This window comes from Lagopus leucura, unplaced genomic scaffold (assembly GCF_019238085.1).
Source record: "Lagopus leucura isolate 7727_CA_CO unplaced genomic scaffold, USGS_WTPT01 Super-Scaffold_100027, whole genome shotgun sequence".
NCBI classification, from domain to species: domain Eukaryota; kingdom Metazoa; phylum Chordata; class Aves; order Galliformes; family Phasianidae; genus Lagopus; species Lagopus leucura.
In genome coordinates, this window is record NW_024962278.1 from 2,768,158 (window position 1) to 2,785,810 (window position 17,653).

The following is a 17,653-nucleotide window of genomic DNA, read 5'->3' on the forward strand; positions in this document are numbered from 1 at the left end:
TCTTCGTTTTTATGACAGATGTGCACTGCACCACATTTGTTAAAAAAACCTTTGGATGAAACAATTGAGATGCGATAAACATTTCTGCATTTTAGCAATATATGTAAATCTGCTAAGGGCTAATGAATCTAGAGGTACTTCTCTACAAAAACGGAGCGGGTTTCTTTGTTTGTTTCTGTTCTAAATTAACTTTGTCCTCATCAACCAACTGGGCTCGACTTCACTTTGTGCATACCTTTGAATGGCAGACATTTCGTATTATAGGGTTAATAGCAAAGGCTTATTCTTATGAAGGAGCATGCCAAGAACACTGAGAACATAGTTAGGAAAAATTAGTTTCACATGCTTCTTGGTCACCTCAAAAGATCCCTGATCAGCTAGAAGAAACCAAAATGATGCAGCTCCACTGCACAAGAACATCACAGATAGCTATTCTCCATGGTGGCTTATTTACAAATCAGTCTTGCACTATGATTTTTTTCCAGTCTTTTCGGTATCATCTTCACAACAAGAAACAGAATCCAAGTGGAACAGAAGCTACAAACAGAATAAATTCAGTACAAATAGAAAAAACCTCAACCAAAGAAAAAACCCCACCGAACACTCTTTCTAATCAAAAGGCTAAAGACAGTTGCCACTTATAAAGATTTGACTTTACGGCTTACAGACATGCATTTGTCTCTGAAAAGAGTAATTCCACTGCTTCCAAGAACTACAACCTACATAAGCAGACCACATTAAGATTACAGAAATATTTCTGTATACCACATTAACCACAGCAGTATTGGGGTAACACAACACATTGCCTACGTAGTAAGCAACAGCATACTTGGAATCGTAACACAGTAACATGTATTTACATTTTTAAGACACATTTCACTTGCTGTGTTGATATTAAGCTGTCTTTAACATACATACTAATAAAATAGCTCCAAATATTTGCGAAAGGAAAAATCACTCCTAGCCACGGTCACCTAAGAGTCCTATGTCAGAAATAAAAGGGATTGTTGGAACCCACTTTGTTCTCAGAAGCACCATGGCAAAGACACTTATCGCCTTCTAAATGCCTATCTAATTCGAGTGGGGCACATAATCCTCAAGGTTCCTCTTTCTACTGACTACAGGAATCCCAGGCATCTTAGGCAACTACTTACCGCAGGTCTTTAAAGATCACTCAGCTGAGAGGTGAAGTTGTTAGCAGAGAAAGGGCAGTTACACCACATGCAGCTAAAGAACCTACAACTTCTGTTAAAGGTTACATACCTCTTCAGCTGGGTGTGCAACATGGCAACCAATCGTGTTGTTTCTTCCAGTTCTCGGACTAGCTGATTTCTTTTGCTATTCAATTTCAGTCTAAGAGAAAAGAAAAAAGATGATCTAAAACAGCATTTGCAATTTAAAATGAAGAGTAAAGGGAAATTCTATTCTTCCAGTGAAATCCTACTAAAGTTAATGACTGTGTACAACATAAAGGACAGAACTCAGTTAGGATGTGCAGTGCTTACCAACTTCCAAACTCTTAGAATGAAGAACTCAATCCTGAAAACATTCCCAACAACAGAAAATTATGCATCATAATATGAAAGTTAATGTTTCTTAGGATTAGGCCTCACAAGAAGTCTAACAGATTTTGCTTGCCATACGACACTGCGTTCTTATAGTTACTGGGCTAATAAAGAAGTGCTTTCATTGGCTTTCAGTAAGGCTTATACGATTCAGTTATTAACCATCTCATTATGACTTTACATGAATTAAGGGAATTTAAGAACATCTCAGTTTTATTTCACACCTGGACTGTTTGAGGCACAACGTGCAGTTAGGTGCTTGTTCTCTAATTTAACAAGCCTTCAGGCACGAAATCCTTCCCAAGAAACAACTTATTTCTTCAGCACACTTGAACAGAACCATATTCCTAAAAATCACAAATGAAAATGTTCATCTTGCAGCACTGCAAAGAAACATTTGGTCAACCATAGATTTTTCATGCTGGTGAAAATCCTGCAGCTGAGACTCCTAAAATTTTTCCAATACGATAAAACCATAAAGAGACGACATAGAAAATTTATGTAGCCTTGATACTGAGCACGTAGAGGAAATGAAAATAGAGACAGACAAATGAATGCAGTACTCTTATTCCACATAAATTGAAGAGACTGTGACTAAAAATAGCATTGCCATGGGCATCCACATTAATACATCCAGACTGTAAAGCAGCTGTAGGCAGCACCTAATGCAGCATTCATCCTCAGTGTACATTCCTAATGCAACAAACGCAAAATTAGGGAGGATAGCTCTCATTTCTTTCAGCTAGTTCAGATTCACAGGACAGTCCATCTGTCTCCCACAGTCCTGTCAAGTACCAATTCCTAGAGAAATCCCACACAAGGGTGTTCTGAACAAACTGAAATTTTTTTAAATTTTGAACTTTTATCTGTTGACATTTGCATGCTCCAGAGAGCAAAGCAACTGCAGCAGCTGGCTGCATATAGGAACAACGGAGTTAGTTATCATTATACAAAGCTATTTAGAGTATTTCTTACTTTTTCATACAGGATCAACTTGGAGGAATGTGCCCAAACAAGGACTCCCCACTGGAGATTAACAACTGTAGTCAGTTTCTTTTGAAAGATGATTTCAGAAATGGCCTTATTCAAGGCTAAGAGCACAGTGCTGTTAGTAGCCAGCCAGGAGGTACTGCTGCTTGTTCCCGATTACCCCCTCCAGCGAGGCAAGCTCTGTCCTACACCCAGCGACCTACCTCTCAGTTAGAGCTTTGCTTTGAGTGTCTCTAGCAGCCTGAAGATCTTCCTCTAAGCGCTTTCTCTCCGTCTCCAGTCTCTCTACCTCTCCTCGACTCCATTTTCTGGGGCTAATAAATCGCATTTCTTTTAAGAGCTCCTCTTTCTCATTAATTAATATTAACCGATCCCGCTCAGAATCCAGCACGCCAGGCCAGGCCTCACTGTCAAGCTTTGCCAGTTGTATTTTCAGGTTTCCTATTCTGCAGGCAAAAGAAAGAAAAAAAAAACCACAATTATTCCAGGAGGAGTGTTGGAGCTGCTGTTCCACAGATGCACAAAGATGCACCATACCAACCACATCTTCCATAACAGTGAAGAATCTGAGCACACAGACAACTAATCTCACTTTTATGCCCTCTTTATGGGGGTGTTTAAGCGTGGCTCTGACAGGGGGCCAATATGCAGAATGGGATTTTAACTCATGTTTACTTCCAATGGAAAGCCAAGGCTCTAGCTAACTAGGGGTTTCCATCAGTCAGGGAATAGCATTCAAAATTCCAAATTAAAAAAAAAAAAAAAGCTGTCAGATACATTCTAGAGGTGTTTCACACACCTTCATGCCCTCGCAGTGCTTAGTGTGGACAGTGTCACGCAGTAAGTATCCAACGTTTACTTGGTTTTATCGAAGACAATTCTACACTCCCTACACTGAACTCAGACAAGCTGGTAAATATCTGATTACTCAATAGTTTAGAAACAAATTCTGATTGTACAATGCTGAAGTTAATCACATGCATACACTATTACAATAATACAACCATTGATTCAACACTAAGCTTGATGAAAATATTTAATAGCTAGGCTTCTTCTGGCACAACATGATGTGAGAAGTCAGAGGCACTGCAATCTCACCTAAATCCAGAATCACTTATTTGCATGAACACCGAAGTGCATTTTGATATAACATATCGTTCCAGAGTTCAGGAAGAAGTCAACTGCAACACAGATCTGCCTGACAAAGCTGTTGTTAAGTTCCAGAAGAGGATAGCAGAGCTCACAGTGGCTGAGGCAGCAGCTCACCACAACTATCTGCCCATTCCCTGTTTCCCAGGTATCTAAGTTGCTCTAACAATCACCTGCTTTGCAATGCAACAGAGGCACGCAAAAAAACCTGTGTGGGTCTTGGATCTGATGGAGTTACTGAACATAAACTGGGCACAACAAATAGTTATGGTTACTAATCTGGATGATTCTTTCCAGAATATGCTTTATGCTACAGAAGTGCAAAACCTAACCAACTCAGTGTGAAGTGATTCGAGTAACAGAATGCAGACCCGGACAGCAGCAGCTACACAATGGTTGAACAATGGCCGTGAAGAATAAAGCTTTGTCTCCCAAGCTCCACATGCCAAGAGAAACTTAAGCCCTACAGCAGCCTGTAAAATCAAGGTGCAAAAATTAGGCTTGTCCAGACTGATCTGCCTCATCCATTACAGGAGATGAGCTAGAGATTACATTTCTGAAGAGAAGCCTCATTTTTTCTGTCAACCCATCTCCCACAGCAGGTTACTTATTCTAATTAAATGTCCATAATTGTTAGATATTCAACTCAACTAGTTTTATGTTTTCTTAGGAGCTATTCTATTTTTGAGTGCCTGATTAAGTGTAATACTATGCTCCAATGAAGAATTAACAATGGCATTAATTCATAATCCAAGAATTCCTCTGTGCATTTTGAAGGGATATGAGTTTAAGAGGATTGTCTGGCATTAATCTGATCACTTCTGGCATACATTTGCATGGATACTTCAAATGAAGTATTAGCCTGCTCTTATAATGTCATTTCTTTGTAAAGAGTATATTCATTTTCTCTTCACATTCATTTTACTCACTTGCTCCTTGGAAAAGATACAGGCTATAGTGAGAGCTCTTCATCTCAATCTGAAGATGTAAAGACTGTAAACTAAACTGCAGTCCTGAGAAAAGCTTAAAAGTAAATAATTTTTAACACTGAAACATCCTGTTACACCTGGAGGATTAATAATTTTACTATTATTATTGATTTAAATCATAGAATGATTTTAATCTTATGGCAGATGTTTATCTTGGTTTGGCAAAACAGTCAATTCTGACAAACTTTCCCACAAAAGTTTCAGCTCCTGTCAACAGTGGCTGGTCACACACACTCTTTGACAACTACCACAGATACAGATCAAAATTTATGCTGCTGAGAAACGTGCATGCCAGTATACTAAGATGAGAACACTATGAATATTCTCAGCCTTAAGCCTTGTATCTGAACAGCAAATATCCCAAGTACTGATTGTACCTTTAAAGTTACTAAAGTACTGGTTGCACCTTTAAAGTTACTATTCTGGAATAGGCAAGTCCCTTCAGAGCAGTTAACATCAAGAACGCCACTGCTGATGGCTACACCTCTCAACAAGGACTAGCCCAGCCAAAGTCCACAGAAATAATATTGCTTCATGGTTTTTTTTTTCATTTAAGAGTGGTATCGATCCATTAAAAAAAAAAAAAAAAAAGGATCTCCTAGTAAGCTGAATTAGCTCTTATCTGTACTAAAATAAGATACAGTCTCATTTTGGCAGAAGTTTTTTAAGTAGGTACAATTTTAAAAAGTCTATTCTCCATTCATCTCAGATCAGAAAACAACAGTAAAAGCTTACATTTTGTCAGATAAGCAGACAAGCACTAAAATTGTAGTCATTCAACCACGTCTTGGTATGCAAGGTGTGAACGCAATATTCATTTCTTCTTATCTGACCTGAAGCCATGTAAACATTCATTACATTTTGAATAAGGTAAGGAGATGCCTTTCAGTGCAGCCTCCTTATTTGGAATGGAATGGGGAAGCATTGGCAATGGGCAGCAAAGCCACTTATGTCCTCACAGGTGTGGCTAAACTGAGTTCTTGATGTATTAGTCACTCCTTAGTAATTTCTAGGATGGATATTTATTTCTTAAATGATAACGTAAGCCCAGAAAACGTGTTGCCTCCCTGGCTCAAAGATCAGCGTATTTATTTAGACTGAAACCCAGAGATACTGCTAAGTGGCATCTTTCCTAGTGGAATACAATTTCAAAATAAGCTGAATGACATTCAAAGGTAAAACAGACCACAGAATTACCTTCTCTTTGCTTCTTCATATCGAAGGCGCAATCTTACTTTCTCAGCCAACTGATTATTGCTGCTGGTAATAAACTAAGACAAAACAAAATCAGTAACTTAGTAATTACTCCTATTTTGACATTTTCTGATGACACTAATGATGCTGCAAGTTACACTTTCTCTTATCAAACTAACTCATCAGTTATCGTAGTTATACCAATCACAAATGGGAAAATATTTTCCACAAGATTCAGCAGCTCTTTTGCCTCATTCACCACAGTGGAGTTCCTACTGCATGCATCTCAGGCTCCTACTTTCATGCACACACGAGTAGTTTTGAAATCTTAAAGTTCTGTGACATATTTGGTTTTGGATGAAGTCTTACTTCTGCTGTTAAGTCTTGAAAACAAATGATGTCTTATCATGGCCAAATTGAAGAGCTTTAATCACATGTGAGGCCCTGATTGAAAACGGTCACAAACATTTAAGTAATGGCTCACAAGAGAGGCTTCTGTGATGACTGACATAACACACAGTGCATTCTAAAGCACTGCTCAAACTCTCGCTGAGGCTGGCAAAAGCCTGCCAATTATGATCTTGAGACTGAAGGCTTACGTAGCACTCGCGACGCATGTTTAACGGCATCAAAATATCAGCACGTATGTTATCATTCTTACTCATTAACATTTGCAAGTTGAAAGCAAAATGCACTCTTGTAAGAGAAGAGTTCTCATTAGAGTTTAGTCCATACACAGCTACGGAATGTTTCTTGTCTAGTAGCGTATCACTTATGAAGAGCTTTGGTCACATGGAAGTTTAAACCAGGAGATCATTATTTCATAGACACTCACCCATGCTTGAAACCTTATTATGGTAATATTATGGCAGTGCTATTCCAGTTCAGAGGAATGCTTCCACATGCAATTGGTTTCTCACTTGTTACTTACATTTCCTGAAACATCCGTCTGGGAGCTGACATCCAGATACTGCCTGGGTAACGAAGGGCTTGAGCTTTCTAAGGACACATTGCTGGCCCACAGGTCTGACTGTGATCCTCTGTCATTCACAAAGCTGTCTTTTAACCTGGCTAAACTCTGAAACCATAAAAATTCATCACATGAGCTCACTTTCACTCAAAATACCTTGGCAGCTATACGCCTTGGCTGAAACTCTGACTGTTCAGTGCATACAGTCAGACCCTGCAAACACGAGAGCATTAGCACACTCTCATGCCCACATGTTCTCTGCTGGGAGCCTGCTGGAGGAAACAGACCAAATGGGACACTGTTTTTTTAAGGCTTCTGCATATTTGCTCTTTGACAGCAGAGCAGACAAGATCAAGAAACCCTAAGACAACAGCCCATCTCTAACCAAGTGTTCACTACTGTCAGTTATGCTATTTTGTATTTCTTATTTCCAAAATCTGAAGATTAGGGTCACAGTCCAGCCAAAATATAGAACTACTTTAGATTAATAAAAACTAAATGACATGTAAAATCTAAATAATTAATTTAAAGTTAAATTTAAGTAATTTAATAGGGACAAAATACTACAAAAGCTGCTTCAGTACCTGAATGAGGTCTTGCTTTTCCTTCTCCCCCGATGTGATGGCCTTCTTGAGAGCTTTCATTTCACTTAAAATGGCTTGTGCTTCATCAAGTTTGTAGCCACCTTGAGTATCAGACATTTTCATGTCAATACTGCGTAGAAATTTGAGAAAACATACAGTAAGCTAACATCTTAAATTAACTGCATTATATAAATCACCCTAGACATACATCTTGACAATCATTTTTAAGAAAACACACTATGTCAAAAGACAAGCAGCGATGATTGGAGCTCTTTGTTCCTTTTAAGCTACTTCATCAGAAGTACATTAAACATCGAAACTCTGATTTTAGCCACGCAATTGCTTTGATTCTTTAGGGAGGGAAGACATGAGGAAAAAAAAACACCAAAAAAACCAGTGTTCAGACAGACTTCTATTAATTACCTTGTTTCTAAACCAGATAAGTTAGCTGTATGCTAACTGCATTATTTTAAGGCACAGACCTCACACACTGATGTATTTAAGGGTACAAGCTAATCACAAGCCACTTCATCCTTCCCTCTTCTGAAAGGACCATTTACTGAAGTTGGCACTTGAGAAAAAACCATAGGATACTAAATCAGTGACATTACTTAATAATGCCATGTGTGTATTCACAGAGAGACAAGCACCTGAAGCTTGTCCCCACCCCAATTTTTTCTATTTTATCTATTTATCTTTTCCTATCTTTCTCTATTATGACAATAGGCTGTACTGTATACATATTGAAAAATATTGAGTACAACAGAATGAACCAAGATACTATCATGAGGTGTAAAAGTAATTTCCCCATGAAGTCAGTTCTCATCTAGCTAATCACAGATAGACACAGAACTGAAGGAACTAACCCCATGGCTATGAGTCGCTCATGTGCCTAAAGATCTCAGCAGCAACATATCTCAGCTTATGCTCTTCAGGCAGCTATTTGTAAATGTAGAAGGGGAAGTGCTACAAGTTACCAAAAGTAAGACCTTCAGATCCAACTTACTTCTTCAGAGTTTGAAATCCATGCTCTTTGTACTGGATTTCTTGCTTCATGTGAGCGACCTCTCTCTTTAGTTTATTGACCTGTAGGAAGTTGGTGCATGTTTAGAACAATACCTCACATGAGTATTTAGGCACAGAAGTATCCATTCAATTCAAATTTTTTTTTTAGTGTAGACAATATTATCTAGACAAATTTCACAGATAATCACTCCATCAGCAACTAACAGCTGAGTGCATATTCTCCAGGACATTATCAGTGTCTAGGGATTTATCCAACACCCAGATGCCACATCATTTAATCAGGGGCTCAAGAGAAGCTCCAACCTCATAAGCAGAAAAGGTGAGAAGAAAAAATTGAAAGCCAGGAATGAAACACATGCTGATTTTACTCACTGATGTTTAAAATCTTTCCAGTCATTAAAAAACGTTAAGTATCAGGACCAGAGTTACACTGCAATGATACAAACCATCCTCCAAGATACCAAATTAAAAGGCCTCTCTGCATGAGTAACACAGCAGGCCGATAACACATATTGTAAATCCACTGACCCTACAGTTTGTTTTATAGTCTTCCACAGAGGCCAGACTGACCTACTTTACTTCAGTCCTTTCTTCTTCCCAAACCAAGCTCTGCATGAGGGAGCACACTGCCACTGCTAACAATCTGCACTGAGCTCTCCACAAAACAGCTGCCATTCTCTGGAGAGAGCTTGTAGCTCTCTGGTGCTGCAGCACACTGAGGAGAGTGCATGCAGTTAAATGGAGCAAAATGTATTATCAGTATACAAGGAAGTCTAAAGTCTATCAGGAAAACAATTGTTTCAGTCTAAGCTGGTAACATTTGAGAATTCTGATAGTTTATCTCCTAGATAACGAACAGCAAATTAGCTCTTTCAACTACTTTTGAGTCACCTTTCATTGTTTTTCATGAGGTTTGGAAATATTTGAAGTTTGCTTGTGGCAAGTGAAAATCCACTTGCACTTCTTACCCTGGATTTCGTAGTAGCAATCTCTGCTTTGAGGATCTCTGGGTCATACTTGGAACTTGACGATGAGCCAGACAGCACTAGAGCAAAACAAACACTAAATTTAGCAGCTTCACTATCCTCACCTACTCTTCTATCAGCCCCACACTATGAATCTAGTTTACTAGAATCTCTCTTCTCACCTCTCGCATTTCCAAAAGCATTTAGCAGAACTGAAGGGAAACAGCTCCCTTCAACAAGCATAAGGATTTTTTTACACTTTCTAGCTGTATAATAATCCCTGAATATTCAGAAACAAAGGAACGTGAAGAACAAGAAAGGTGATGCCAGCCTTCTCACAGGCTTGAGGACATAGCCAATCTTCCAATGTGTCACACTGGATTAAATCAGTGCCCATTAAGAGCAGAACTCTCTTCTCAGCAGCGGTTAAAACTCTGATGCTTCAGAAAGTACAGAAGTTTCCCAGTGTGCAGTGTTGTTAGAAGCAGCTGTAGGCAAGGGAGTTACTTTCATCCTTGCAGCCATCATCTTATGCCATACAAAAACATGGGAAAACATTACTAGTTCTTTGGTTGTATTTTTACAAATTAGCACCACCCTAATGCAATTCAAATTCGTAACTTATTACTTTAATACACCAGTCAGTACTTAGGTGGAGACCAAAAAAATACCAAAAACTTCATTTCAGACATGACAGAACCCTATTCAAATGTTAAGAACCCTTCAACGACAAGGCTACTTAAATACTTTCTGACATCAGGCATAAGATTCACCACCTTTAATATATAACCCAGTGAGAGTGAAGAGATAGCAGGGCAGGGTAGGGGGCTGGTTCTTTGATGTGGCTCCTGAAAACAAAGTTTACAATAGTAAGGATTATGAAAAAACATTCCTTGCAGGAAATACATCCTCCTCTGGACATTTTCCAGTTCCTAACCAGTAACAGCAAGCAGAATCTTGGCCTTCTATAAACTTCTCTGTACCTTTTTTTTTAAGCAATAGGCATTGAGGTTTCCTGCTGTGACAGAGAATACAGAGTAGAAAGCAATGTTCTTCATATAGAAATACTCCACCGGTGCTTCCTTTCACTTCACATATTATACAGACTCCTGAGCATCCTAAGGCAGTCACTAAACTACCTGGGATGTTAAACTCCAAAGAGGCCTGAGAGTGCTACTCAAGAGCAGCCTTCTGGCCTCGTTTCTGTATTTTGGAAAGGTGGATCAAGGAACAACACGGAATCTCATTTTATCCTCCCCCTGCATTTGTTGAAGGCCATGCTTAAAATCTGTACACCACATCCAGTCACCAGGAAAACCACAGTAATAATGCTCATAATACTATCCTTTAGCAAACGGGTGTTAAACAAGTCTTGCTTAGTTTCAAAAGCAAACACACAAGTAACTTGACACAGCATAACATACCAAAGGGCTTTATTAGGGAACCAGCTTCAAGCATTTTACTCTCCTAGTGAGATCTGACTGAGAAAATCACTTGATAGTACTCACAGCTGGTCTGAGAGCCCAGTTTGTGCTCCCAAACATCATGCAGCTGCCGGTATTCTTGCTGGGCCAATTCAAGCCTCTGCTGTTTCACTTGATAGATCTCCTTCTGTGCAGCAATTGCCTCTTGGGCCAGGATAAGATAGTCCTTCAGCATATGTTCCTGCTCCCGCCGCCATTGCACACGAGGATCTTCTATCTGTGTGGTTTCTTTAAGAGAAAACAGAAGGAGGCAAGATGAATTAAAAAAAACAGGTCTGTATTGCTGCTTGGACAAGCTCCACCATCTATGACAATATTTTAAAAATGCTTGTGCCCCTTCTCCCAGCAAAAAAGATTGTAATAAGGACACTTACGTTTTCTTTTCATCCCCTTAGGAAGTGACCATTGATTCACAATGCACTGTGATGATCTCTGCTATTCTGACTTGTACAGAATAATACAAGCTGAAATCAACACACAACTCACGACCACATCTGCTGTTGATGGCAACACGATTCAGCCTCTTGAAACGCCCATGCAAGCATATGCCCACACAGACACTAGAAAACTGACATTGAATGCAAGGCTTATCTTTGTTGTACCTGGTTTATAACATTTCTAATGAAATAGCTCTGCTATTTCACTGATAGAAAAATTTTCTGAAAACTTCATTGCCACGTGACTGTAATTGCTTTCATATTATCAAATACAACTCTACCTGTCCTGTTTGGCTGCAAGGTGTCTGTTATTAGCAAGAGGGAATAAAGCCTTCACACTCACGTTCTATTGGTAAGTACAAAGTATTCCTAAGTCACAGAGCATGTGTGAAAGCACCTCATATTACATTATATAAACAGCATCTCAGGAGGAGAGTAAACATTTCCCTCACCAAAAGAAAGCACAGCAGTAAATCACTGCAGAATATACGAGGTAGAGTTTGAGATAGATTTTTGTTGGGTAACACAGGCAATGCAGTCATGGATAGCTACACCACCTTCATCTCCGTTACCCCAAAACAACCAATGCATTACTTTTAAGATTTTTAATCAATGAAGAAGCATAAGGGCACAGACATGTAGCTTATGTCTGTGTACCCTGTGTATCCTAATATCAATACAGCAAATTTGGTATTTGCTTCTATTGTGAAGAAGTGCCCCAAATATTTTCCATTTCTCTTTCAAGGTTATTACACGTTCTTGCTTGGTACAGGTTCCAATGCTCATGTGACTAAGTGCTATAAGCTGTATGAACTACAGCACATGAATAAGCATACCTAGTCACCACTCCATGAATAATGAATGAATAGCTGCTTGAAACTATGGAGGGAATCTAATATGCATATCTTAAGAGCCTCTTTAAATATGTAGTTAGAGCAGTCACAGTGGAAGCTAGGAGCAATTCTTCAGTGAGTCAGACATAACACTAACACTGCAATTTGCAGGACTTAGGCAAGACAACATTTTGACAATAACCCTAGAAGCAGAAATCAAAATGAAGAATTCTACACAAAGGATGGACACTCAACGACATTTTCACAAGCTTGTCCATGGAGGGGAAAATTAACAGGACATCTCAACAACACAGCACTTCAAATTACATAGCACAGTCTAAACAAAAGCTGCAAAAGGTGGTTAGAGGAACAAAAAACCCCAAAACTTTCAGGAAACTAACACTATAGCTCATAGAGTTGTTTCAGCAAAACATTGTTACAGATCCTGCTAGCAAGCAGGATTTTTTACTCATTGTGAACACCGAAGAGATACCTGGAAAAAAGAATGCTCCAAAATAACTTGAGGAAAAAAAACAACTGCTTTTATCAGTCGAACGTGTTAGCATTATCCCAAGAGGGAGGCTGTGGTCATGCTTAGAGGAAGAAAAGGAAAAGTCAGGGAGACACAGGAACATAGCAGCAGTAGGAGTCTCAAAATCACATACTCCTGTCTCTGTACTTGCCCACAAAAAACACATTTTCCAAATAGTCATTACATACATCTTGAAATGGAGTAACTCCCTTGTCTCCATAGTTAAGCAGAAGGTGAAGCCTGCTGCAAGTTACTCGGAGATGCCTGGATATCTCAATCTTGATGGGCAGCTTCCCCAGATCAGACTGCATCAATGATCATCAGGAACCACAAGGCAGGCCTCTTTATTTCAAGCTTAACAAATATGTTGGCAAAGTATCCATGAGTCTTCAGACCTCATTCAAGACGCATGATCCTGAGTCTACCTGTACCTGTGGCTTCTTCAAGCTTTGATAATGTCCAGTTTTTCCCTTGAACTAGCAGCCTGTTCTTCCTGTAATTACAAGAAGGGCAGTGGAAGTTGCTGCAGGGAAATCCCTCCTTATAAGCCACCTGGATGAAGACTGTTCAAGTCTTCCACTCCTCCTGCATCTCTCAGAAAGCCAGCAGCTTAACTCAGTACATGGTCCAGCCTGTCTGATACAAAGACCACATGCACACACAAAAATAAGTACAGTACTGTTCATCAGAACAGCAAGGGCAGGAAGCAGAGAAGAAAACTCTAGCTTCTCTGGATCTACGTGCTACATGTCTGTGTGTTCTTCCACACCTTACTCCTAAGCTGACACTGCCACAGCTCTCTGCTCACACACAGTAATGTCCATGCAACTCCACAATGAGCCATCCAAGAGAAAGTGCTGCCCAAAGGCACATGCCATCTGACAAAGCAAATGCTTGGCACCCAGCTCAGAGAGGATGGAAATCCTGAAATGGCTTTATTCCCATTTTTCCAAATATTCCCCTCTTCTTTCTTAATAATCACTAAATGTATCCCTCAGTGGTAGCATCAAGATTTGTTATTCTGTTCTGAAAAGCCATCCACGAGCATGGTGGCCAAGAGCTCTTAGCTTGCTCTCAGCTAACAAGAAATGCAAAATACAGTTGTAAGTCAGATGCAAGAGCTACAGAAGTAAAGGTCATTATATCATTGGATGCCTTGTGAATTTTTAATTTAGTGTTGATCTTGTCATAAACAAGTCTTCATATTTGAAGAATGTAACCTCAATATGCTTGTATCTGTAACTAAAAAGAATCTTTTCTTTGGACAAATCAAATTCCAAAGAAGTTCTATGAGGATCTGAGATACCCAAGGCTATGCACCAATACTGTCTTAGAAATATTCTGAATACTCAATTTAATTACATTTATTTTGCCTCTGAGGGAAGGCTAGGAGTCTTCTCCATTTCACTTTAAAGGGTTCCTAGCTTTCGATTTAAACTTAGATCTGTCCTTGAGCTTGTTTCTGATAATTAGGCTCAAATACATCAGTTCTAAAGCAAGAACCAATATGCCTCCATCCCCTGCTGCTCCTTCCTGCACAGGCCGAGCCTTAGAGAGGAGTAAGGTTTTGGACACTCTCCAGAGACTATCTGACACAAACCACAAAGATGTGCCTCTTGATTAACTGAAGGTAAGAGGATATGGTTTGCTTTATCATGATTTGGATTAGAGCTGGCTTAAGAAATAGGGTAATGATTTTGTTTCCATTCATCTTAACCTTTTAAATGAAGTTCTAGTTCAAGTACTGCAGCCTCTGGCATCTTCGAGAAGTGGAACTTTAACAGCAACTGCTGTTAAGCAGGTGTCAGCATCATTTGAAGCTGTAACTGCACACCCTTGAAGCTTGTGGTTTCGAGTAGCATGGGTCAGGGATAACTGTCCTGGATTGACCACACAGAACGCAAACCTGCAGCATAATCTTTATGCATTCACAGTGAAGTCAACTCAAATGCACAAAATAGATCTTCCTCTGTTTGTCCTAACGACATACTGAAGCTTGTTACCTGCAACACTCAAGAGGTCTAACAGGTATTTAAAAGCATGTAGACATTGTGCTACTGGGATGACATAAGTTTTAAATAAAAATATTTGTGTCACTATTAGATCTGAAGATGCTTAAACTTTGTATTGCAGGCCGTAGTTAGGGCTTTTTGAGAATACACTTGTTCCATCTTACAGTTTTAATACTCTGAAGTTAGTAAACCTGGAATATGCAGTCTCAGGCAAGATGGAAATGTGGCCCCCCAGAAAGGAAGGGAGAGTAAAAAATAGCTAAGACACAAGGTGGACCTCCATAATTTTAGTTAAAAGATCTTTCTTGTAGCTTGCTTAAAAAACAGAACACCAAAACCTGAAGTTCTCAGTTGGCAGATTTTTATTTATTTTTAAACATTTTTAATGTCAAGATACATCTGTGTTTTGCTTTTTTTTTTTTTTTTTTTTTTTTAGAAGTTTCTCTTCTCATTAGTTACAATAATCTACTTTTGAAAGGGACTGTGCAGGGCTCTGCTGTGAACCCCTGGACTACAATCACAGCCCTTCTCTAAGGGGAGCAAAAGTCACTGATTTATTTTGGTTATGACTTTTTCAGGGCATTAATTCTAGCACAACACATTTCTTAACAATATCTGTAATGACACAATCAAGTTCTTAAGTTTTATTACAGGTAACTTCAATGAGCTGCAAAGCACAACATTTTTGGTCTATCAAACAATCTAACAAAGACAGTTAAGTAGTGGCTTAGTTTGACCATACAGAATAAGATGTCACGAGCTTGAATTTAACTCTTTTCTTACCTACACACAATTCAGGATACCTCAAATTTGAGAATTTCCTCCTTAGTAAAAGGGATGTGAACTCTAGCAGCTCAGAGAAAGCACCACTAACCATACCAGCAGTCATTCAGTTTATCCCTGCCATGGAAATCAACACAGGACCTTTGCACTGCTTCTGATGGTCTTGTCACAAAGACAAATTCCAAGGTAAGAACAAACTCCAGATCACTGCTGCCTAGTCGGACTCTTCAGTACAGCCAAATCTTAGAGAGGTGTGTCCACATTATCAGCTTGAACATGACTGTTGATCTGAAGACCGCAAACAAACAGGTCTCAAATCCTTGTTTTAGAGGGGGAAGAGTAGCTCCCAATATGCAGAAAGGCAGGCAATTTTGTGGTTTTCCATTCAGTGCATTTTAAAGGTACAAGATAATGTCTCTGCAAAGTACAGTAACATGCCACTTACTGGTGTTGTGGTCTATGTAATAAACTCCAACCTGAGGGTCATACGCTTCTTCCCATCCTAATGGCAATTCATCACTAATGCAGTCAGCAAACGTTAGTGGCTTAGTATACCTGAAATGCAAAATATTTAGGATTAAAAATACAACACTCCCACATGTCAATTCCAAGAAGAAACCAAGTCCCTTTTTGATATAAAACACTGAAGAAGTTGAAAACTATTTTAAAGCTTCTGCTCTTACTTAATAACATTCCCCAAACCCTTCCCTTTCTTCATCTGAAGTTACAGCAAAATGAATTCGCTGTGACAGAATGTCCGAGCCTTCCTGGCTCAGGCAGTACTATTCAAAGGAACACGAGAAACTTTGCCAGAAACAATCCCAATCTCTTCACTGAAAGAACAAGATTGTTCGCAGGCCAGTCCTGTATCCAAATAAGTAGACGAGAAGAAGCAAGATGAGAAATATAATTTGCATAGCATGAATAATTAAGACTACACAATCAATAGCAAGTGCTGAGGACTGTGGGACCACTCCAGTCATTTGCATTGCAATATGTTCTGTTTCAATACTGACAAACTAGAACAGTTTCTCTGTATCATAAAAACAAGTAATCCACTCAGTCCAAACAAGAATCATTTCCACAAAATTGCTCTGATGAGTTTCAGCACAGGCAGCAGCTCTCTGAAGGCTTGCACAGCTAAAGCAAAGCTCACTTCTGAGCTCAGCCTTACAGACTTCAATTACTGAAGCTGCACTCCTTCCCTCCCTTTGACTCTGAGCTCACAAGGTTCAGCTCATGCCAACAAGGTGAGCTCAGAAGCAGGGCCTTGGGGCAGCAGACACAGGATGCAAAGCAAAGCACCAAGCACCTTCTCCAGCTGTTATGCTGCACACACCATGAGCATTGCAGCCAGAAGAGTCCGAGCAGGTCTGTGGGAAGTCCTTCAGATCCCAAGAAAATTAAGCAGGACTGAGAGCTCTGTAAGTTGTAGAGTTCTGAGCACACTTCAACAGAGCTTATCTGAAGGCACTATGCAGTGAACCAGGAACCCACGTTAATATCTGAGAACCATGTGTCAGCAGAAGAGGGCATTCTAGGAACAAGTCTCCAGATTTAGAGGTTCAACATAAAACTAACATTTAAGATGACTAATGCACGTCCCCAAAACACGACCTGGAAATCCGATACATGGCAAGACCAATGTAGAAACACATCCAGGAAAGCTGCATAAGCCAGTATCCCCTCTATAGTTACCTGCCTTTGCACTTCTTTGAACACACTGCCTTTGCCATGTGAAGCAGTGCATGAACCACCAGTCTCTCAAATGGAAAATGTGAAGAATTATATCACAAAAAGAAGAAAATCAGAACTTCCCAGCACAGAACTGCTGAAAGTCCCTTTATCAGTCAAATTCTACTGAAAGGTTTGTTGCTTTTACTTTTTAAGAAGATTATTTAGACTGTTATCAATACCCTAGAACATCCATACAGAAAATGGATTACTCTGAACAATCTCAGTATTGCTGACAGCTAGATGTGCATCTTCAGGATGCCTTCTTCCCAAATGCCAAGCGTGTACTTCAGCCACTCAGTTCTTTCAGCTGGAGTCCTGGAGAAGGCAAAAAGGTGAGATCACTCTAATCTAGCAAGGACAGGAGCCAGCCCAGTTCTTCTGGGAGACTTGCCAGCAGGTACTG

The 17,653-nt window shown here is 39.6% G+C and overlaps 1 protein-coding gene across 1 annotated transcript in view; it reads right to left on the reverse strand.

Annotated features, from left to right (window-relative positions):
• The window catches only part of WWC1 (WW and C2 domain containing 1), a 61,097-nt gene that overhangs the window by 18,135 nt on the left and 25,309 nt on the right, over window positions 1–17,653 (reverse strand). The window contains exons 2-10 of the mRNA XM_042880666.1: window positions 15,959–16,068; window positions 10,941–11,144; window positions 9,436–9,512; window positions 8,448–8,527; window positions 7,442–7,571; window positions 6,819–6,965; window positions 5,891–5,964; window positions 2,759–3,001; window positions 1,264–1,353 (exon numbers count right to left, since the gene is read on the reverse strand). Of these exons, the coding sequence (XP_042736600.1) occupies window positions 1,264–1,353; window positions 2,759–3,001; window positions 5,891–5,964; window positions 6,819–6,965; window positions 7,442–7,571; window positions 8,448–8,527; window positions 9,436–9,512; window positions 10,941–11,144; window positions 15,959–16,068 (1,155 nt within the window). The remainder of the gene's footprint in view (window positions 1–1,263; window positions 1,354–2,758; window positions 3,002–5,890; window positions 5,965–6,818; window positions 6,966–7,441; window positions 7,572–8,447; window positions 8,528–9,435; window positions 9,513–10,940; window positions 11,145–15,958; window positions 16,069–17,653) is intronic.